The sequence below is a fragment of the Leucoraja erinacea genome, chromosome 22 (genome assembly GCF_028641065.1).
Source record: "Leucoraja erinacea ecotype New England chromosome 22, Leri_hhj_1, whole genome shotgun sequence".
Lineage (NCBI taxonomy): Eukaryota > Metazoa > Chordata > Chondrichthyes > Rajiformes > Rajidae > Leucoraja > Leucoraja erinaceus.
The window spans coordinates 24,416,286-24,439,489 of record NC_073398.1 but is presented as its reverse complement, the minus strand read 5'-3'; the positions used below and the strand labels follow the sequence as shown (position 1 = coordinate 24,439,489).

At 40.7% G+C, this 23,204-nt stretch overlaps 1 protein-coding gene across 3 annotated transcripts in view; it reads right to left on the bottom strand.

The window, feature by feature from the left end:
• pus7 (pseudouridine synthase 7) overlaps positions 1–23,204 on the bottom strand; it is a 43,216-nt gene that overhangs the window by 5,523 nt on the left and 14,489 nt on the right. For 2 of the 3 annotated variants that reach the window (XM_055653199.1, XM_055653201.1), the window contains exons 6-14: positions 18,793–18,904; positions 17,610–17,687; positions 16,637–16,765; positions 14,381–14,506; positions 10,846–10,907; positions 10,579–10,739; positions 9,720–9,846; positions 7,361–7,462; positions 2,260–2,389 (exon numbers count right to left, since the gene is read on the bottom strand). In XM_055653199.1, coding sequence (XP_055509174.1) covers positions 2,260–2,389; positions 7,361–7,462; positions 9,720–9,846; positions 10,579–10,739; positions 10,846–10,907; positions 14,381–14,506; positions 16,637–16,765; positions 17,610–17,687; positions 18,793–18,904 — 1,027 coding nt within the window. The remainder of the gene's footprint in view (positions 1–2,259; positions 2,390–7,360; positions 7,463–9,719; positions 9,847–10,578; positions 10,740–10,845; positions 10,908–14,380; positions 14,507–16,636; positions 16,766–17,609; positions 17,688–18,792; positions 18,905–23,204) is intronic. The other variant, XM_055653200.1, reaches the window with a different exon arrangement.

Below are 23,204 nucleotides of genomic sequence, written 5' to 3'. Positions count from 1 at the left end.
ATTGAAGTTGTGCATAATAACACAGGCAGAATCGACACTGAACTAAGGAGGTCGCTGTTTCAAAGAGTAACAATGTGCTTATTCTTTCTCGGTAGAATTCATGAACACCTCATATTCCGTTTGGGGAGTCTGCATCCTGGGGGCATGAACATCGAATTCTCCCAATTTTGTTAGTCCTTGCTGTCTCCTCCCCTTCCTCAGTCCCCCTGCTGTCTCCTCCCATCCCCCAGCCTTCGGGCTCCTCCTCCTTTTTCCTTTCTTGTCCCCGCCCCCGATCAGTCTGAAGAAGGGTTTCGGCCCGAAACGTTGCCTATTTCCTTCGCTCCATAGATGCTGCTGCACCCGCTGAGTTTCTCCAGCTTTTTTGTGTACCTTCGATTCTCCAGCATCTGCAGTTCCTTCTTAAACACTGCTTATTCTTCCTCATCCACTTCAAGCTATCTGTTGCAACATTTGACCTGGCTGAGTGTATCATCCTCCAATAACCTTTCACCATTATCACCCTTTAAATAGATATAGGATTATGGAATTCATACTTAACTATCCATTCATGCCACAAATTACCTGTAATCACTTTTAGAGTCATAGAGCATGGAAGGAACCAAGCCCACTCCAAAAGTCAAGCATCTATTTTCACTGAAGGGTTCTGAAGAAAGGTTTCGCCCGAAACGTTGCCTATTTCCTTCGCTCCATAGATGCTGCCTCACCCGCTGAGTTTCTCCAGCATTTTTGTCTACCATCTATTTTCACTCATTGTAAACAATTTCATTCTCTGCTCGTTCACATCAATTCTCCAGAAGCTACCATTCATCTACGAACAATTTACAGTAGAAAATTAACCTACCAACCTTCACGTCTTTGCGACGTGAGAAGAAACAAGTACCCGAAGGAAACCAGCGCTGGACGCTAGGATTGAACCCAAGTCATTGGAGTTACACTCGAGTTATAATAAAGAGCTAATCTCTATTCGCTGTGGCATTGTGCTGCCTAACTTTTCAAATCCTGTTATTTCTGAAATGCCTCAAGGATCCATATTTGGCATCTAGTCATTTCAAAAACATTGTACCAAATTCTAAACCTATACCGCAAATCCCAGCTCTAACTAACAAACTATATCGACTACCCTATTGTCTCTCAATTAACATACTTATCTAACATACATAACATATCTAACATACTAGATGACCAAATATTTCCACAAATTATATATTGTGAACATCAATGTCAGTATTTGTCTCAAACTAAATGAGCCACATACCATTCAAATCTTTGGCAATTGCCTGAATCTGCCCGAGATTGTTTGTAACCTTTGGAAGAGATCTGATCCTAGATGAACATCAAACTATGCAGTTACATAACCATCACAACTATCCTTCTCCAATTCAGCATTGCCAACTCAGCCCTTCCTCCATTTAACTTGCTGCAATTTTTCTTATTATCAGTCATGATCACTATAATCCATTTGTAGATTCAACTCCTTCATTCTACCCAGCCCTATTACTACTATAAATTTCAGTTAAGCCAGAACTCTGCTAACCACGGCCTGACCCAGATAAAGCTCCTTTCACCCATTACCCCTTCTTGCTGATTTATTATGGTTACATGTGGGGGCCAAGTCACTGGATGGATTTAAGAGAGAGTTAGATAGAACTCTAGGGGCAAGTGGAGTCAAGGGATATGGGGAGAAGGCAGGCACGGGTTATTGATAGGGGACGATCAGCCATGATCACAATGAATGGCAGTGCTGGCTCGAAGGGCCGAATGGCCTCCTCCTGCACATATTTCCTATGTTTCTATGTCATCTCAAATTTATTCTGCCATCATCCCTCATTGCCATTATATTTTCAACAGCACCAAACAGCCATGCCCCATCAGAATTTACACCCACCCCATCACCCTCCATCTTGCATGCATTTAATCAGATCTCTTGATCAATTAATTGCTCCATTACTTGCAGCATAAGTTGTCAAAGGTTGTAATAAGTTCAGGAATTCCTTTTCTAAACCTCAGTCTCTCTACCTTTCATTTCTCATTTGAAGAAATTTTTTAAACCTATCCATATGTTCAATTTTATACATTTGCATTTTGTAGCTCAGCAGCATTTAATTTTATCACAGTTGTAAAGGTCCTTGCAATGTTTTGCTACATCAAAGCAGTTATGCAAATTGGAGCAATTTTGTAGTTTAGCAGAAAAAATGATTCATTATCACTAAACAACTACTGAATCCAGGAAAATTATTTTTAGATTTTAATACTCACCATGTAACATTCTGAGGATGAATGATGATTTTCCGGTATGCTCCTGATAATGAATAGTCTCTAATTTTGTGTCTCATGTTATTTATATTCAAGCCATCTGCAGCCATCATTTCTTCATAGGCATTCCCAACTTGAAATATGAACATACAAACATATATGTAACTATTAGAAATGCACAAGAACAACACACTCAACTTTTAAATTCACCCAGTCGCTCATCATCAGGACTCTGTTTATCTTGTGTCATTACAGGCAATATTTCTATTTAAACATGATTGTGGAAGCAGGATCAGCACAATGACTGCAGTTTCAAAATGAAAGATCACCTGGACACACTCAAAGTAACCAATGACGGGCCACAAGCATGACTACATCAGCATCATCCACTTCACAAATATGTTTTTTTTTTAAATCGACAAATTAAGCACAACTTTACATACTACCATGTGCTTAAGCCAAAATCTTCATGTTTGTTCATGCCAGAGGGGATTCACTAAACACACCCTTCAACTCTTCAATAACTTTCAATTTCTAAACCCTCATTGTCATCTCTCACCAGGAAGGTCTCAGGCCCTCCGATCTTCCTTAAACAGACTCCCAATTAATTTTCCTCCACTAATACACACTTTCGCATGGTGGAACTTGCACTCACCAGGGCTCTCACTTAACTTTCTTTCTCTGTTTCCAGCCGGGCAACCTAGGCAGCTTTTTAGATTGCCAAATGATAGTTTAGGTGGTCATTTAAGACAGCTTGCATGACGCGTGCGATAATGTGCTCGGACGAGTGCATAGTTACGTCGGAATTATGCTCAATGAAGCATTCACATATTATTTTTGCTTGAAATAAAGTTACAAACTAAACATATTCACCTATCAAGACATGATATATACCACAATGACATGCAGCAAAATTATAATACAGTATATACAGTATCTCAACTCTTGTTACACATTGCAACTAATGCAATTTCTATTATTTCTTTTCACTTCCAAACAAAAATGTGGTTGGATTATTCAGCGCATGATCAACGTCGGTGAGACAAACCGCAGGCTTGGGATCGCTTTGCACAACACCTCCACTCAGTTCGCAGTAACCAACCTGATCTCCTGGTGGCTCAGCACTTCAACTACCCCTCCCATTCCAAATCGGACCTTTCTGTCCTGGGCCTCCTCCATGGCCAGAGGCCCACCGCAAATTGGAGGAAAAGCACCTAATATTTCGCTTGGGTACTTTACACCCCAGCAGTATGAACATTGACCTCCAATTTCAGGTAGTCCCTGCTTTCTCCTCCCCTTCCCAGCTCTCCGTCAGCCCACTGTCTCCGCCCCTTCCTTTCATCTTCCCGCCCCCCCCCACCCTCATATCAGTCTGAAGAAGGGTCTCGACCCGAAACGTCACCTATTTCCTTTCACTCCATAGATGCCTCCTCACACGCAAAGTTTCTCCAGCATTTTTGTCTACCCATTCACACAAGTTCTGTTATCCCGCTTTCCTCACCCACTCCCTACATATTAGGGGCAATTTTACAGAGACAACTTAACCTACAAAGCCAATGCGTCTTTGAGATGTGGGAGGAAACCCACATGCTTGCAGGGAGAATGTGCAAATTCAACAGACAGTGCCCGAGGACAGGATCAAACACAGATCTCTGGCATGTGAGGCAGCAAGTCCACCAGCTGTGCCACTATATTTTGTTTTCCAACACACAAAAAATTATACGTTGATAACTTTGGTTACTAAAAAAGATTCATTTTCAATCTTAAATCTCTAATTGACACTATGTCCCCCTTTACAGCATATGTATGTTTTAATTCAGTTCAAGACTATGGGGTAGTACATTGGCCATAAAGTTTCTGCCTAAAAGTGGCAGAGACGCGGAATTGATCCTGAATATGGGTGCTGACTGTATGGAGTTTGCTCCTTTTCCCTTTGATCGCATTGGTTTTCTCCAGGTGCTCTTGCTTCCTTCCACATTCCAAAGGCGTGCAGGAACCGTTTTCAGACCCAACCCAAAACGCAATATTTTCCTTTTGTCCAGAGATTCTGTTTGACCTGTTGAGTTACTCCAGCTTTTTGTGTCTATCTTCAGTTTAAACCAGCATCTGCAGTTCCTTCCTACACACACGATACTATACAATATAACTTTATTAATCCCAGGAGGGACATTGTGTGTGTGTGAGTATATATATTATACACACACATATATATATAGAGTTATATATTCATATATAAATATACACTATTTTGTTTTCTCGTTTATAACATTGTTTACAGAGTACTATGTTTACATATTCTGTTGTGCTGCTGCAAGTAAGGATTTCATTGTTCTAACAGGGACGTGAGAGAATAAAACACTATTGACTCTTGACTTACGTTGCTAATGTAAGGGATAGAACTAGTGTACAGGTGATCGGTTGTCGGCGTGGACTCGGTGGGCCGAAAGGCCTGTTTCCACCATGTATCTTCAAATTAAACTAAAAACACTAAAACCAGAGGGAGTCAAAAGAAGGGTCTCCACCCGAAATGCCACTCACTTTCTTCTATCCAGAGATTCTGGCTGCTCCATGGAGTTCCCCTGCACAATTAAAGCATGGAATAATCTTCACCCTACCATAGTTACCCAACCAGACGCAACTAAATTTAAGGTAGCTCTTTTTTCCCCGAGAACCCTTTTATGCTTAAGTCCAAGTCAAGAGAGTTTTATTGTGATGTGCCCCAGATAGGACAATGAAATTCTTGCTTGCTGCAGCACAACAGAATATGTAAACATAATACAGAACAGGAGATAAAAGCTCAGTGTGCGTATATATATTTATAATATAAAATATATATTACACACAAAATAAATAATAAGCTGTTATTTTTCAGAGTTTGGAGTTTGGTGGTGGAGGGTCCATCAGTTTAAATTCCATTTGGAATATTTTTGGAGAACCAGGAAACCAAGAAGCAAGAGTTACTCCAGGGAGTTACTACAGGTCCAGGGAGTGATTCTGCGTTGGTTTTCATCGGGGGAGCGGTGAGCCGGCGACCGGACAGCAATGGCGGCCAGATCTCCCACAATGCAAAGGGAGGGAGAAAGTGCCTGCGCCGACCAGTTGCCGTGGCAGTACGCATGTGCAAGGCGGCACATGCGCACAACCACGTCCAATGATGTGCTGGCCGTGGTTGTGCACATGTGCAGGGGGAGAATGTGCAGGCACTTGCAGTGCGCATGTGCAAGCCGACCAGCCGTGCCGTCGGATGAGGAGCGGGCGGAGAGTGGAGAGCGGAGAACCAGCCGTCCGGACATGAATACGGATGGCGGGCAGAAACGGAGCATGACAGAGAGAGAGAGAGAGTGTGGGGCCCGCTCAGAGTTGAACGATACGTGTCCCAGGTGATTACCAAGCCGGGGCCCGCTCGCCTTTTGTAACGATATGTTACAAAATTTTGAGATTTACCAATCCGGGCTGCAAAAATCCCATCCTTTAAAGCATGCCAATAAGGGACATTAGGTCACCTAATTCACTTTAATATCACCAAATAATAAATGAGCGTAGATCCCATTTTCATATCTCACGTGACCGAATCTTTTAATTGATTTTGGAGGACATAATGTCACAGTCAAAAGCCCATAACCTTAGTAAAATGGGGAACTGAACGAAATTTTCTTTCATAGACCCGTTGAAAAACATATAAAATAACTTACTTCTGAGCTGAAATTTTCTGTAATTAGTCGGGGTGACCCAATTGTAGCTAATTTCGACCTAAATTTCAGATCTAAAAAAAAAATTTCTTAGAAAGTAAGGTAATTTTAAAGGGCCTGAAGTGTCCAAAAAACAGCGGAAGTGAACAATAAACATTTGCCATGGAAATCTCAAAGATCCAATTTATAGGGGAATTAAGGCGTTTGTCGCTGAATTTCTGTAAAGGTAAAGGCATTATTTAAATTACTTTTCTAGTGGGTTCCTTCAGCGCTTGTTTAGAACGCGATAATTTGTGCCCCCGATATTTTGGATCTTTAAATCTCCACGGCAAATGTCGGCTGTTCACTTCCGCTGTTTTCCACCTTCAGTAAAAATAAGGTCCCTCTTGTAATTACCTTACTTTCTAAATCTTTTGGGGCTTTTTGAGGTTGAAAGTTTAGAGGTGGTTTTGTAAACTTCTACGGTCACCCCGAGGCCTAAAAACAATAATACCTTTTCAGCTCAGCGATTTCGTAATGATTTTTTAGGCTGAACATTTTTTGCAACAGCCTGGGAAAGTGCGCGTTTCCCCATTCACTAAACAGCGCCAAAATCGCGAACGGGGTAGGGCATATGTCCTCAGTTAAAATTTTCACGTAGGTTGGGGAACATACTACTTTAGGTTGACGGCGGGACTTTAGGTCCCTATTGGCACCTGGGCAATTGTTCATTTCGAGCCCTGCTCACCCTCAACAACTTATCGTTTGGCTCTTCTCACTTTCTTAAAGTTAAAGGTGTAGCCATGGGCACTTGCATGGGTCCCAACTATGCATGCCTTTTTGCTGGTTACGTTGAAAAGTCCTTGTTCCAAACGTACACTGGCACCATTCCCCAGCTCTTTCTCTGCTACATTAACGACTACATTGGGGCTACCTCCTGCGCCCATACAGAATTCATTGATTTCCATTAACTTTACCACTAACATCCACCCTCCCTGGTTTGCCTTAAGTCTCATCTCATCTTCTATGCCAGTTCCCTATGTCTCTCACTTCCCTGGTCTTTTATAGTTCAGTCTATTTTCTATTTAAATTACCCCAATGATCTAACCTTTACAACCCTCTGAGTGTAGAATTGCAGAAATTCACCACCCACTTCTGGAAAAAAACTAAAAAAAAGTGACATAGCATAAACTATGCAGGGTCATTAAGTTATTTTCTTTTTGCTTTATTTTTTGACTAACAATTACCCATAAATAAGATCTGAAACCAAGAATGTAATGAAGTGACAGTGTTTACTTTCATTTTCAGGAATTAACATATTAATAATATTACATTAATCAATTTATCCAAAATACAGCCCTTTCCCTAATCTAAATGTTGAATTTTGTCATTTTATGCTAATTTACAAATGAATTAAGTACTTCGAAATAACTTACTTTTATGTTCTGGGTAGATAACATCAAATCCAGGCAAAGGCAATACCACATCATGTATGGTATATTTCTCTTCGTCTGATCCCTGAATTGGAACTGCTGTTCCTGAAAAATCAATAAAACAAGCATTTTTTATTTCCTTGATATTAAACTTTAATTCTTGATTCCTAGATAGCACTAAAAAGAAACCCTTTGAATTGTGTTTATATTCACAAAGCCGGTCCACTTTAATCAGTCTGAAGGGTCCCGACCCCAAACATCACTTAACTATGTGTAGGAGAAGCTGCAGATGCTGGTTTAGACACAAAATGCTGAAGTAACTCAGCAGGACAGGCAGCATCTCTGGAGAGAAGGAATGGGTAACATTTTGGGGTCGACACCCTTCTTGAGGCTGGTTAGGCATAAGGGAAACAAGAGATATAGACGGTGATGTGGAGAAATAAAGAACAATGAATGAAAGATATCCAAAACAGTAATGATGATAAAGGGGGAGGGGGAGATGGAGCACCCACTTTCTTTTTAAGGTTGGGCTTCCATGTGACTTCAGTCCCACACCAATTTACCTTTAAGAAAGGAAGAGCCAGTATTGTACTAACAATGGGCAGCACAATAGCACTGCAAATAGTGCTGCTGCTGCACAGCCCCATCCACCCAAGTTTGATTCTCACCTCAAGTGTTGACACACTCCACCTGTAACTAGATGGATTCATCTTCCCCACTCGTGTTCTCCGGTTTCCTCCCAAAGATGTATTAGTTGGTTAATTGGCTAATGTAAATTACTGCTTGTATAGGGGAATGGCAGGAGGATTCGAGGAGGTTGATGAGCATGCAAGATAAAACAGGTTCCAAGGGAAATAAGCGGGGAAATAGTACTTGTGGAAATGTTTCAAATGACCTTCCTTTTATGCCATGGGAAAAGTATGAGAAAACAACAATTCCTGTTTTAATTACCATATTTCCCGGCAATGAAGACGCACCAACGTCGAAGACGCACCCCCATTTTGAGTGGCTAATTTTTGAAAAAAGTCTGGCGGGACATAAAATTTCTCATGCTCAAAAAAATAAAAAATAAAAATAAAGAAAGTAACAATTCAATTTGCCCAAGCCTTCCAGATTTCCTCCATTCTGAATGACAGAATGGTTGGGGGGGTGGAGGGTGACGGCAGGTGGAGAGATAGTGGGAAAAACGGGAGCACACTGGACAAGTTGAATCAGTTGTGATCTTATTGAATGACAATACTAGTTCAAGGGACCAATTGGGGGAGATCCTTTCACAGCGTGTGGGGAGTCTGGCCCGGGTCAGCACGGGCAGGAGCATTGAGAAGGAGGGGGGTCGGGGATCATGTCAGCAACTCACTCACTCACCCCTGCTGCGGCGCTCCGGGCATGGAGCCACTGAATTGTGGCTGGGGAGGGAAGTAGCTCGGGTGGCTGCGAGCGACCGCCGTTCCTTAAATTCTGACTGCCACCGGGAGCAGGACATGGCCTCGCTTGCTGCGCTGGGTGACACTGCATTCACTGCCCGGTCCACATGTAGACCACACAACCATGGCGATGGAGCTTACTCCTGTGTCAGCATGATCAAGGGACCAATTGAGATTACTCCCGCTGACACATGAATAAGCTCCACATCCCACTGTCCTGTTATCCATCGCCCGCTGACCCGCTCCGCTCTATGATCTTTGCTCTTGAGCTGGCCCCAGCACTGTCCGGTCTACATTGAAAGACAAGAAACGGGCAGTGAATGCCATGCAGTGTCACCCAGCGCAGCAAGTGAGGCCATGTACTGCTCTCGGAGGCAGTCGGAATTTAAGGAATACCCGAGCTACTTCCCTCCCCGGCCACAATGCGGTGGCTCTACGCCCGGAGCACCGCGGCACTGGTGAGTGAGCGAGTTGCTAGCATGATCCCCGACTCCCTCCTTCTCAACTCTCCTGCCCGTGCTGACCCGGGCCAGACTCCCCACACGCTGTGAAAGAATCTCCTCTCCCAATTGGTCCCTTGAACTAGTATTGTCATTCAATAAGATCACAACTGATTCAACTTGATGTTGGTGTACTGAGGGATAGCTAAGTCTATCTTTCTTGGCTAACAACCTAACCTTCGGGCCTCCAAGACGCCGGCAGATTTTCATGCCTTATTTTTGGGTAAAAAATAGCGTCTTCATTGCCGGGAAATACGGTAATAGAACTCTGCATGTACCCAAGATTGGGAGTGCTCCATGTGTACAAATAATCACTAACCTTATGGCACACAGAGAAGAGCAGCATGACTCTTGGTTTCTAGCAGTATTTATCATGCAGATACAGGTCTGAGTCTGGTGGGTTGTACTGGTGCAAATCTAAAGGAATATTCCATTTACCTCCTTTCAGTACCAAATCTCCTGCCATTGCTTTTAGTCCATACTCGTTAATCCGTTTACTCACTATGTTATTCCACACATAGCTCTGATAACTGTGAATGTACATTAATCGATTATTTCTTGGAATCTGAAGCCAAAGAAAAAATTAGGGTTTATTTCTTGGAATCTGAAGCCAAAGAAAAAATTAGGGTTATACAAGCAAATTGTGCAAATCATATATATCCAGCACCTAAAAAAAACATCTAAAACATTTTTAAATAACGAGGAAAGATTTTTCTCCCTTGTTTTGATGTAGATATGTTTTCAATTAATGTCCCAGATTATTTAGGAATTGATGCAACACAGAACAATAAACTTTAAGATAGCTTTACTAAAATGGGCAGCACAGTAGCACAGGGGGCTGCACTGTAATGCAGTGGTAGAGAACCGCGTTCGATCCTCTATGGGTGCTGTCTGTACAAAGTTTGTACATTATCCCTGTGACCGCATTGGCTTTTCTCCAGGTGCTCTCGTTTCCTCACTCCAAAGACATACAGATTTGCAGGTTAATTTGCATTGGTAACATTTTAAATTCCTTGTGTGTAGGATAGTGCTGGTGTACGGAATGATCACTGGTGACTGGGTGGGCCGAAGGGACTATTTCTGTGCAGTATTTCTAAAGTCTGAAGTTAAAAAAAGGCTTTTAACAATGGTACTTAGAACGCATTACATTATACAATTGCTTAAGAAGATAAATTAAATTTAATTCCGTCAAAACATACAATTTTTTTGTGAACGGATAGTAGGTATGCAGAAAACATATCACAGAAATAGATCATTTAGCTTTGTCAATTAATGTTGCATCTGAGCCGAAACTTACCATACCAAATGCAGAAACAAAGTTCTTCATTCCATATTTCGCCAGACCTCGAAGCAACTGTCCTTCTACACATCTTTTTACAGGAAGCTTTCTCAATGCAGCTTCAGGGTCCTTGGTCTTCGCCCATTCTTCCCTACATTTGACCAAATAACCTCTCTCTGCTGGAGGAAACAGAGAAGTGATATTAAACATTTTCAAACGTTTCCACATGGAGTACTAAAGATTTATATTCGGTTTCTTTGGATACCAAAAAAAAAACATTCCTACCGCCTGGACGTGGCTTCAGGATCAGATCAATAACTTCACTCCAATTATTTTGTAGAATTGCTCTGAAGAAGAAATTATAATCAAATAACAATCAAAACATATCTGATATAAAATGGCATCAGGTCATCTGCCGGAAAATAATTGCTACCATCAAAGAAACAGAACAAAGCATATTTATTTTGATGGAGCTGGATGGAATTTGATACTGTGTGAAAGATACATCTTCTAGATGCGCTGGGATGCATCCTCAGTGATGTAACCTGGGGTCATCGGGTGTTTCAGGTTTCACAACATCAGACACCCTCGCCCAAGCGACCCAGCCGGGGTTGATCAAGCCCCGACTTGCATCCCAGCAGCAACCGCCCACGGATCAGCCCTCTTAATCCAAAGCCACCTAGTGGCTTTCTCTGCGGCTTCGGTTACGGATTGAATGGCCCTCTTCTTTGCCAGCCCCGTAATCCCCAACTGGTTGAGGACTTTGCAGAGTGAGCGTCCTGCAAAGCCTCGACAGCCCACCTGTAAGGGCTTCCAGCCGCTGTCCTGGCACATCTCCACCAGTTCCTGGTACTTTGCGCGTTTCCTCTCATTAGCCTCTTCAATATGCTCTTCTCAGGGCACTGTCAGCGCCAGAATGATCAGCTGTTTTGTCACTTTGGAGGTGATGATCATGTCTGGCCGGAGTGATGTTGCTGTGATGTGGAAATTTCAGCTGTTTGCCGAGATCGACGTGCAGCTGCGTGTCAGTGGCTGTGTAGAGGAGGCCCGTCCTTGTTTTTGGTTGTGGTCGAGGCTTCTCTCCAGCTTTGACAAAAGTGATTGATTTCTTTGGGGCTTGGTGGTGTTTGCTGTTAACAATGGCAGTGGCTATGCTCTCAGCAACCACCTTGAGCACCTGGTCATGGCGCCACCGATAGCTGCTGAGGAGATGTTCTAATGATCCTCCAGAGCAAAGTGGGCAGGATGGTGTCTCGCTCTTGCCCCAGACGTGGACGTTTGCTGGGCTTAGTAGGGCATCGTAGACAGCTTGGACAAGGAACCGGATGCGCTGGAAGTCTGCCTGCATGATGTTTGACCAGGTAATCCTGCGCTGCAGGTATGCTCTCCCACCTTGTCCATGCTCCCTGCTGCGAGCCCCACCATCCTGCTCACACGCTCTTCCTCCACACCTGCTCGGACCTCTTCCTGGTTTAGATGGTGTCTATCCTTGCCCTGGGCCTTGTCAACTGGTATATATATTTATTTTGATGGAGCTGGATGGAATTTGATACTATGATGAATTTAACCAGTTTTATTGAACTTCCTCTCTCGCACATTGTAATACAAGATGCTTCAAGCACAATGGCAATAATAATGATAGTCACACTCAATTGTCTACTTATGTGATTGGAAGCCCAATTCAAATAATGAATGCACACGATCCTGAATTAACAATAACATATTGAGAAAAATGAACTAACTGGAACTTTACAGTTATGATGACTTTGCAAAAAAAAATTGAACAATTTTCATTCCTAAACTATTTAAGATCATTGGAGAAAGTTAAATTTCAGGAACTGGATTTCATGGACCTATTTAATTTCTCTAAAATCAGCCATGATACTTAGTTGCCCAAGAAAACGAGAATGTTTTCATGTAGGATTCATTGTAGATTGTTTGCTGTGATTCCTACTAAATAGTCGAGTTCCTAGGAAATTGTAAATTCTCAGAATTAATTTCAATGTGCTCTCAGTGAAACCAGATAAATAATGAAATAACTCAATTTAAATTTGTAAATCAGAAGAATAGCACTTTTGAATTCCATCTGGAGAGCCTGCAAGTCAAAGACATGAACATTGCATTCTCCAAAACGTTTGCATTCTCCAATTTCAGGCAACTTCTCTTTCTCTTCCTGATCCAACCAGCCCCGTCACTCATGCCTTTCTTTCCAGCCTACCCCAGCCTCCAAACCTTTGTTACCCAGATTCTCTCTTCACCACACTCAACCCACTCAATCCCTTACCCTTCTCTTACTGTTCCTTCTGACCAGCATCCCTCCCTTATCTGGTTCCACATTATTTATTGGTCAAATTCCATAATCTGCAGCCCCTTATTTTCTTCACAAATTACTCCCCAGTCTCTGTCGCTATCACCACCCCTCCCCCAACTGGCTCAATCTGCCTATCAACCCCTCTTTACCTGGATCTTCTTATTGTTGTTCGTTAGCTCCTGCCTCACCCCTACCCCAACTCTCAATACCAGCTATCTCCCCATTACACACTTAGTCCTGATGCAGGGTCACCATCTAGAATACCAACAGTCCCTTTCCTTCCACAGATGCAGCCACTGAATCCTCAAGTTACTTGTCCAGATCCCATCATCTGTAGTCTTTTGCATCTCCAGTGAAATAGAGGTGATCAATGAATACTTTTCATGCAGGCTGCTTGTGCAGTTTGATTCCACGTGCGGGGAAAGCAGGAGAAGTGAAGGGAAGGTACAGAATGAGGAAGAAAGAAACAAATAAAACAAAGGGTTGCTATAACTGGAATTCAGCAAATAAATGATTGCATTAAATTATATAATGGACCTTTCAGAACTTATTGCGCAGTGCAAAAATGAATGAGAATCAAGGTACGAAAATAGCAATTTTGTTTTCTAAGCAATCAGGACAATATCACTTGACACAAATAGTGAATTCCCCCAAATAACACAGCAAGTATCTGAACATTAAAAAACAGGCTTTCCAGCTCATTGTTCTACATTGGGAAACTAGCAGTAAACTGGACACGGACACAAACAAGTAAAACCTTGGTTTAGTTTCACTTATTTCTCATTCTTATTGAATGCTTTGGAAGAAAGTTATTTTAATGCAGAGTAGAAATTTACCAATTATTTGGCAGTTAAAGCATTATTGTCTTCTTTGCATTTTAAGTCATGTTAATATTTAAAACATAGCTTAATTATCATCAAAAATATTGAAAGCTTGTGAAATTACAAGGAAATCTTGCTAAAATATACCCAATTTAGACATTTGTCTGATTTGAAGCGGTTTTGATTCTATATAGGAAGATTCAGGATCAGAAGCGTGCAATCACATTTTGAGCAGATAATCTCAGCAGTTTTTTTCTATACACAGTTGACATTGAAAAGATCCCCCCAAATGAATGGTTTCTGGTGAAGTTTTACCTCGCAAGCAACATCAATAAGAAATATCCCATATTTTATCTAATTGCCCCTCTGGAATTTTGCTGAAATACTCTTATGTACTAAATTTTATCCACATCTGTAGCTAAAAAGGACACTTTGGTTGTGAAACACTTTAGGATTTTTAGAGATGAAAAAAATATTAGCTTTTTTCCGTTGTTTTTTTTCGTGAGATGCATTAGCTTCAGTGGTTAAGAATATCTTTACTTACAACAAACGTAGGTTAGGGCTTATTTCGGGTCTACCATTTTTATTTTCATTTGGAACAGAAACCAGTTTAATTGGCCTTTGCTATTTTCACAGCAGCGTACTTTACTCTTCGGTTTTTACAATTATTTAGAAAGATATGACTTACTTTCCCACATGGTAAGTAGGAACTGCTGTTGTTCCAAATCGCTGCATTCCATAATAGTTAATAAATCCGATGTCCCTGAGTGAAGTCATGGCATGCTCTATCTGCTGATTTGATCCAGTGATATTCCTAATAAATTTAAAAAAAATTAGAACCACCAATAGAGCTATCAACGGATTACAAAAATGAATGGGCAGGATCTGATTTTGTGTATAAGACGTCAAATTTAAACAGATCCTAGTTGTTTTACTTTGTCATTTTAGCAGTTCATTTCTCAATTCACAGGCCAAGATCAGTGGTTTGTGATGCTAAACAAGTGGACTGTGCCTCACCCATTCTTCAATAAGAAAGATAATGATAGTTTAGATTTAATTTGTCATTTTTGCATCCAAGTGATGTAACCGCTATAACAATAAAACCTTAGTACTGCAGTCAAGACAGTACGATGATTTGTTCCTTGTCTCGAGAACAATAGTATATTAATTGACTATCAAAACAAGTTCGTGAAATTGGCAAAGCAATGTAAATCAAATATTCCAAAATATACAGTCTTTATTAAAGAGGGAACTGTGTGTTATCAATGATATCCAAACATTCAAATTTAACCAGTCTCTACATCTGCAATGTAGCCTTTGCTTTGTAGCTTAAAATGAAATTCACTGCCATTTTTTTTTCTTTAAATTCAATGCTTAAAACAGCTATGGATGCATATGGGAAATAAGTAGAGAAGAAGACTGTTTGGCCCCATGCTCCTGATCCATCAACAAATATGATCATGGACGATATTTTACCATAGTGCCACCTTCACTTATATTATTCCTAATTATGTTTTGCAGCAATGTTTTTTGCAGTTTTTCTACTTTTCAAAATTTTGTATGTAATTTATGTATAACTTTTTCATGTGTTTGTCTTATTCTATGTGCTATAATTCCGCCTCCTCCCTTAGGTCCGCTCCAATCCCCATCACCAATTGTCAGGCCAGAGGAAGCCTGCCATCAGCACCACAAACACTGGCACTCTGGAGTAAACTGAGGCCACAGGCAATCGAGCCACAGCTGGGTCCAATTAATGGTTATTGGACCAATTAATCTCATCCTTGTCAGCCCTACCCCTTGTAAACCCAGGAGAGAGAAAGAGAGCAAACAGCTGGGAAGAATTCAAGTTTGTCTATGCCCCCACAATGATGGCAACACTGAGCATTTGTGTGAACCGGGACCATCTAGACGCTTCTGTTTGGTGTTGGAGCCAATTGGGCAAATTCACCTTACGACGAGTGCCCATGTGGTCATTGTTCAAGTTCAAGATTCAATTTAATTGTCATTTGGACCCCTTGAGGTCCAAACGAAATGCCGTGTTGATCTGGCGTCATGACTGACACCACAGTGCCAGTAATGCTGCTGCAAGCAAGATATTTCATTGCATGCGTATCTCATCAAACTTGTGCATATGGCAATAAGTTTGACTTGAATTGTTACCTCCCTCTCTCATTTCCTTTAACTTTAACAAATATATCAGTCTTAATCATAAATATATTGTAGCATTTTCACAGCACACTGAGATTGAAAATTTGGAAAGCTTCACTTTTCTCTGGATGATGTTTCATCTCAGTCCCAGTTAACTTATCCCATACCGTGAGTCTGTGATTCCCGGTTCTAGATGTCCAGCCAGGAGATACATAGCATTTCATCTATTCAGACAGAGTTCGAATTTTGTATGTTTCAGTGAGATCATCTCTCAATCTTCTGAACTCCAGGATAAAAAAAATCTACACTGTTCCGGCTAACCCCATAAAACAACCCCCCCAAATTCTAAGAATAAAGCTAGTGAACAAATGCAAATATATCCTTATTAATGTAGAGTAACTAAACCTGTGCACAACATTGCTGATGTGGTCTCATCTGCATTCAGTACTGGAACACCACTAGTCACTGTCAGCCAACTAGAAAAAGCCCCCTGCCTTGCTACTGCCAGCCTTCTGCCATCTAGCCAACCTGCTATCCACGCTAGTATCTTCCCTTTGATATATCTGATCTTGCCACTTGTCATATAGCATTATATAGATTCTGCAATTATCATAAAGCAGACCTGCCCACAATGTGGCAGCACATAGTCTATAAAGTCAGGGAATTTTAAAAGATTGACCATTATCCTGCACATGTTTGAAATGCAAGGATTTTAAAGAAATAAGGCTAATTTCATCTTGAGATCAATTAACACAATTTATAATAGAATAGTCTTAAATTTCCTTAACAATCTTACCTTAGAACAACTTTAAAATGATTTCCTTGCAATTCTCCCAACTTTAAGGGATATTTTTTATAACTGAAGTTCCCTAGCTTGAAGTTCATTAAACATTTGTTCAGATGCGAAAGTCTCTGTGCTGTGATTCTGTAGGAAAATTTTAGGTACATGACATTGAGATAACTCTGGAAAGGAGATTGTCAACTTATGCAATTTTTTTTCCAAATACTGATAGGTTACAAAATTTCAGATTCCCATATCACTTGAAATGTTATCAATATTGAAAACACACCTAAAGTACACAATTTTTGATCCAGAAATTAAAAATACCCTTTCATTAAATAAATTCACTTTCCACTGGAAGCATGAATGAACCTCTCATTTCCTTAGCTAGTGACGCACCAATATATCTTTAATTCCTAAGTTAATGCTTGTAGTCATAGAGGAGTCCCGAGATGTCCTTCGGGAGTCAAGCCGCAAAGCGAGAAGACCCGTGCTCAGTGGACATAGAATGACACTACTTAATTTGATGAGAAAGAATGCCCTTGACTGAATTTATCCACAACCCTTTGACAGGCTTTTAACTCACGCATTCGTGATGGCGCATAATTCACTACAGCCAAACTAATCAGCTGGCCAATTGTGGCTGCACACGTGTATCACAACATTAAAGCATTTCTGATGAAGGCACTGACCCTTGCTGATTATTTTTTTACATGAAATCTCTCAAAGTCAACAGCAATGTCTTGGAGTCCTGAAAAAGTACTTTCCTGCTGGCGATGTTATGGGCCTGATTTCAAATGTAAGCGTGTTATATGAAACCATATTTACTGCTAATCCAGCTAATATGCACTTCCTTTGTGCCTGTAGCTTTGCTACTCTTTATCAACAACTATCCAGTATGAATGAAAATCCGAGGGAGAAAAAAAAACGAGAAAGTTTGTTGCTCTAATAGCTTAATAAATATAAGCTATTGAATATCAATACTTACTTTACAACTGCAATTTCTTGAACAGTTATAGCCCTTTTATCTTTGGTCCCCATGTATGAAAAAATGTTTGGTTTGACTCTGAAGAAATAATATTGAAATAGGAAGTTTCTCAGATAAAGAAAATCATTGAAAGAAAATACTTCGTTTTCATACCAAGAATTGTTTTAAATGCAGAATCCCAGGTTGAAATAAAAATGGTTCTATTACAATTTTCTCCATTGCTTAAGGCAAAAGATATTGGCGATCTAGACTTGGCTCAAATCAATAATTCAGGTTTGAGCTTAGAACCCAACACTGAATCCTCCAAGTTGAAATAACATCCCATTCCGTTTCTGTGCCCCCCACTCATTTATCTCATTATCAATCCTCCCCCAACCCTTACCTATATCACACTCTCTAGCTTTCCATTTCTTTTTTCTCTCCTTTATCTGCTATCCTTTAATCCCCATTCCATCTCTCCCCTATGTCCACCCGTCTGCCTTCTTCACCTGTATCCACCTGTCAATTGCCAGGCTTTGTCCCCGCATTTCATTTCCAGTTTTCTCTCCCCTTCTACAATCAGTCTGAAGAAGGATCACAACCTGAAACGTCACCTATCCATTTCCTCCACAGAGGCTACCTGTGTAACTCCCCCCGAGTTACTCCAGCACTTTGTGATTTACTTACTCAAGCACTTCAATAACACTGCTTTCCCCGTAAAACTAGATTTTCACAGGAAGGATGAATTCACTCCCCGTACAGCAACAGATGGGAGCATTGAAGATAAACATGAACAATTATCACATCAGGAAATGATTCTCTGCTTGGTTCCCCCTCCATTCCTACAGTGTTTGATCCCAGCAGAGGTAATCTCCCTGCCTTTCCATGTTCTCCATTCCTTCTATGCCAGTTTTTCCTCTTCTTCACCAAGCTTCCATCCCAGATTAATTGGTCACCCACTCTCAATCATCTCCCCTTCCACCCCATTCCTCCATGACTTTACTCCATTAATTTCTCTTAACCTGTAATCCTGTTCAATCCATTTTGTTTTATTCATTCTACCTCTCCAAAACATTACAATTTTGCCTACAAATGTTTAATCTACCTTAATTGTTTTATGATAAAACAAGATCTGCAAAATATTTCATTAATACATACAAAACTGTAAATAGAAAGTTATGGAACAACAGACAACTCCACATACCTTAGGAATTTAGACAACACATTAATGGCATCCATTGTATCTTTGTTTTCCTTATATAGCACAAAATGACAGTAGCTTCCCCTATTTTTGGGCCACGAATGTTTTCTTGGATCTTTGGGGGGGGGGGGGGGGGGGGGGGGAGGGGAGAGAAAAGATGCTGATTAACCTCAATAAACATCATTGGAAAAAGTCAATTTTCTTTTACCCCCAATTACTATTTCCAAAAGAGTAAGAGTTGTAATTAATAATTTGTAAACACAGGAGAGAACCCGATGAATTTCTCAAATTTAATTTGCAATCAGAAATCAAAGGCAAATCATAAGAAATATTCACTCAATTTAGAGTTCACAGAACATTCTTCATCTGTTTTAAAGCAATTGAAGTCAAATTCAGTTATTAATCTATGGATTTCATGATGTCTATGCCTACGGGTCTATGAATTCAGGAGTGAATTCTGCAATTTCCGGTTGGCGGCGCGACTCTCGTCAGCAGCGGCCTCTGCAGCCCGTCCGCGTTTTTTATTATTTTCTGTCTATGTTTTTATGTAGTTTTTTTTGTTTTTTGTTGGGGGGTGTGTGTGGGTGGGGTGGGAGGGAGGGGGAAACTTTTAAATCTCTCCCTGCACGGGAGACCCGACCTTTTCTCGTCGGGTCTCCGTTATCGTTGGGGCTGCAATGAGGAGCGGCCTCCAACAGGAAGAGACCGGGGACTCTGGTGCCGACGACTCACCTCACCGTCGCGGGGCTGGCCGAGTCCGGAGCGGGTGGAGCGGTGGAGGAGCGCTGCTGCTGCTGCTGCTGCTGCGGCCCGACCGGAGAGTCGGAGGCTTCAACTGCAGGTCTGTGGACGGCGGCACTGGGAGCCCGCGGGTCCCTGGAGGGAGACCGCTTTTTCAGGGCTCTCGCAACAGCGACTTCCCCCGCCCGAGTTGCGGGGTCGAGGAGCTCCTGGAGCGGGGCCTGACATCACCGCCCCGCGCGGCTTGGAATGGCCGCGGGACTCTGCGAGCGCACGCCGGGGGCTCTAACACCAAGACCCGGTGTGCGACCTCGCACCACCCGGCGTGGCTTTAATGGCCGCGGGACAATCGCCATCGCCAGCCGGGGGCTTTGACTTTGACATCGGGGGGGGGGGGGGGGGGGGGGAGAGTGCAGTGGAGAGATAAGTTTATTTGGCCTTCCATCACAGCAATGTGATGGATGGTTATGTAAATTGTGTTGTGTCTTGGGTCTATTTGTTTGTAATGTATGGCTGCAGAAACGGCATTTCGTTTGGACCTCAAGGGGTCCAAATGACAATTAAATGTATCTTGTATCTTGTATCTCTAACTTGCTCTGCTTTCTCTTGGAAACCATTATTTGCCATATTTGTACATCTATCACAACTGCATAGAATGATTCAGTACCAGAAAATGCCACATGGTTTGCCTGTGGAAGAGCTATCAAATTAGACCCACACCCTGGTTTTTCACATCCCTCAGAAATGCCTATTTTTATTCAAGTGCATTATTTTTAATCCTTAGTTAGTAAAATACACCCAAGCAAAATTGCCTGCATATTGTATGGAACTTGTTTATCGACTGTTAAACCTGTATACAGGTCAAAACAAATGTTATCAAACAAAGTTAAAGAATGTTAAATGCCATATTAAAAACACAAAATCAGGTAGCTCGAGGGAAAGCAAAACAGTTAATGTTTCAATTCTAGTATCCTTATCAGTCCCAAAACAGTAACTGTTTCTCTTTCCACAGATGATGTCTGAGTGTTTTATTGCAGACTTTAGCATAGACTTTTTTGAAAAAATTTCACAAGACACAGTATTAACTTTATGGTGCAGTAGTAGAGTTGCTGCCTTACAGCACCAGAGACCTGGGTTTGATCCTAACCACAGGTGCTGTCTGTATGGAGTTTAAATGCTCTCCCCATGAGCTGCGTGGGTTTGCTGCCAGGTGCTCACCCGGTTTCCTCCCACACTCCAAAGATGTACAGGTTTGTAGTAGGTTAATTGATTTCAGTCAAATTGTAAATTGTCCCTAGTGTGTGTAGGATAGTGTTAGCGTGTGAGGATCGCTGGTCAACGCGGACTCAGTGGGCCGAAGGGCCTGTTTCCGCCCTGTAAGTCTAAACTAAACTATTAACTTTATATTAGCTGATAAATGGAAAGGTATAAAATCTCATAGAAATAAAGTTTTCTATTTTGTTCAATTTTACATTCTGCAGAATCAGTCATGTTTTAACAGAACAAAAAAATGACTAGTTCCATAATATATTTTGTTTATCTTGAGAATTATAACTCACACAAAAAACTTTGATTTATACATCTTGCTACATAATTCTATGCATAGAAGCAATAATGCTGAAACTAGTGTGTATTTTTGCCTGTGTCAGAAAGCCATTGCTTTAAATTCTATTCTGGAGTTGAATCCCAGGATCACAGTACCTCATAATACTGAGAGAATATGGATTAACTGAGGTACCATCCTTTGGGTGAAATATTAAAACATGATTCCACTCCACACTTTGTAGTTCAGCGGAATGCAGAGAAAAGAAATCTCCTAGCATCCTAGTTCACTTCCTACTTCAAACACCAACCATTTAAAAAAAAGTAACTCCTTCAGTTGATGGTTGGTGTGAATTTATTTTTACCAAAATATTTTGACGTTTGCCAATAATAATATGCCCTGTAATTCAAAATTATACAATAAAATGATGTTTTAAAAGCAGCACATTAACTGAAGTAACTTAAATTCTATTTCAAAATACAAATAACACAACACAAAACTCGACGATTTACTATGCTCTTTGAAAGTTAAAGAAAACACAGAACATTTGCTAACCCCAAATCATTAAAACCGTGGCAAATTTATATGTTTTTTTTCTACAAGACAAAAAGTTTTTATTTCTTTTGTGACAAACAGATTTTTCAATTAACAATCCAATGGAAATCTGTTAAATTGCTGAGTGCAAGGCGGTTGAAAATTTATTTTCCAGTGAATTGTTTGAACATTCCTTTAAAATACCGCTCATTCAAAGCATGAAGCTTGCTTTGTTTTTCTTAATAATAGATTGTAATTCAATCAACTGTGCAACAAATATGCATCATTCCAGCTCACCTGTTTTCAATTGAGTATTGTATTACCTCCCATATGACAAACAGTTGTACCTTAGCAACCAAATGTTATATTTACCTGAAGCCAACACTAAAGCTACATATTTCTCAGCAACATCAGATCAAAACATTACAACAATCAGTATAAAGTCTGCAACACAAAAACAATCCACCAAATGTAATCATTAGGCATCCCACAATTTGTTCTGTATATTGATGATCATGGAAGAATCTCGTTTTTTTATGCAAAGGTCATCCATAGAAAAGTGTTTCTAATTAACAGCCTCATATATCACAATCTTTAGTTTGGGACACTGAACAGAACGGCTGACTTTTTTTTCATTGGATTGAAATACATCTTACCTGCTGCTTTGACCTCTGTCCAATCATTGAAAAGCATAAGTATAAACAGAACATTATTCAATTTGTAGAACAGCATTCTAGTGTGGGTGTATTGCAGATGGTCATGCAGGAATTGCAGCTACGAATGTGCAAAATATGCCAGGAAAGGTCATTAGGCTGTTATTCAAACTGTTCCCATTACTCTTGTGCATTAATCAACTGTAAGGTCATACTAGTAGTAAGTCTCATTCCCAAACATAGGCACTGTTTCTTAGTTGTATAGTGCAATTAATTCCAAATAAAGCAGACCAGTGGTATATTCTAATATAAGACTGATCATACAAGGTCAAAAACACTGGCATAATGTGTCTTTCGTTACAATGGCCATTTCCTGACATATGTGGTTAGTGGATCTTTAGAAAAATATTCACTTATCATACTTTCATGATTTATGCATTGTCTACAATGAATATCATTCCACTCAACTTCGATGATAATCTAGTGCCTAAAATTATTTATCCTTCCCTTTCAAAAAATGTTTGTTTTCCATGGTTTTATTTCCGATTTTAGAATATGTTTCCTGAAATATTAGACCATGCCATGCACCTGAAAACCAATGGTGGGAGGCTATTGAATGAATGGGATAGAATGGATAGTCAAAGCACAAAGCTCACATCACATTATGCCTGCACAGGCTCAGACAATATGGTAAAACTGCAGAATAACAGTTTGATGCATAGATAATTTACCCGCTCCATAATTCAGAATGCTGCAGCCAATTACTATTGATGTAGCTGAGAATTGCATGAAATAAGGAGAAATAGCAAGGATTCCCTCAACCATTTGTCAACTCAATAACTGATGCTGGATGAAAAACCTATCAAGGATTGATTGAACCTCCAGTAACCAAAATGTCTGCTGCTTCTCACATACAAAGAATGGTTACATGGATAAGCACCTAT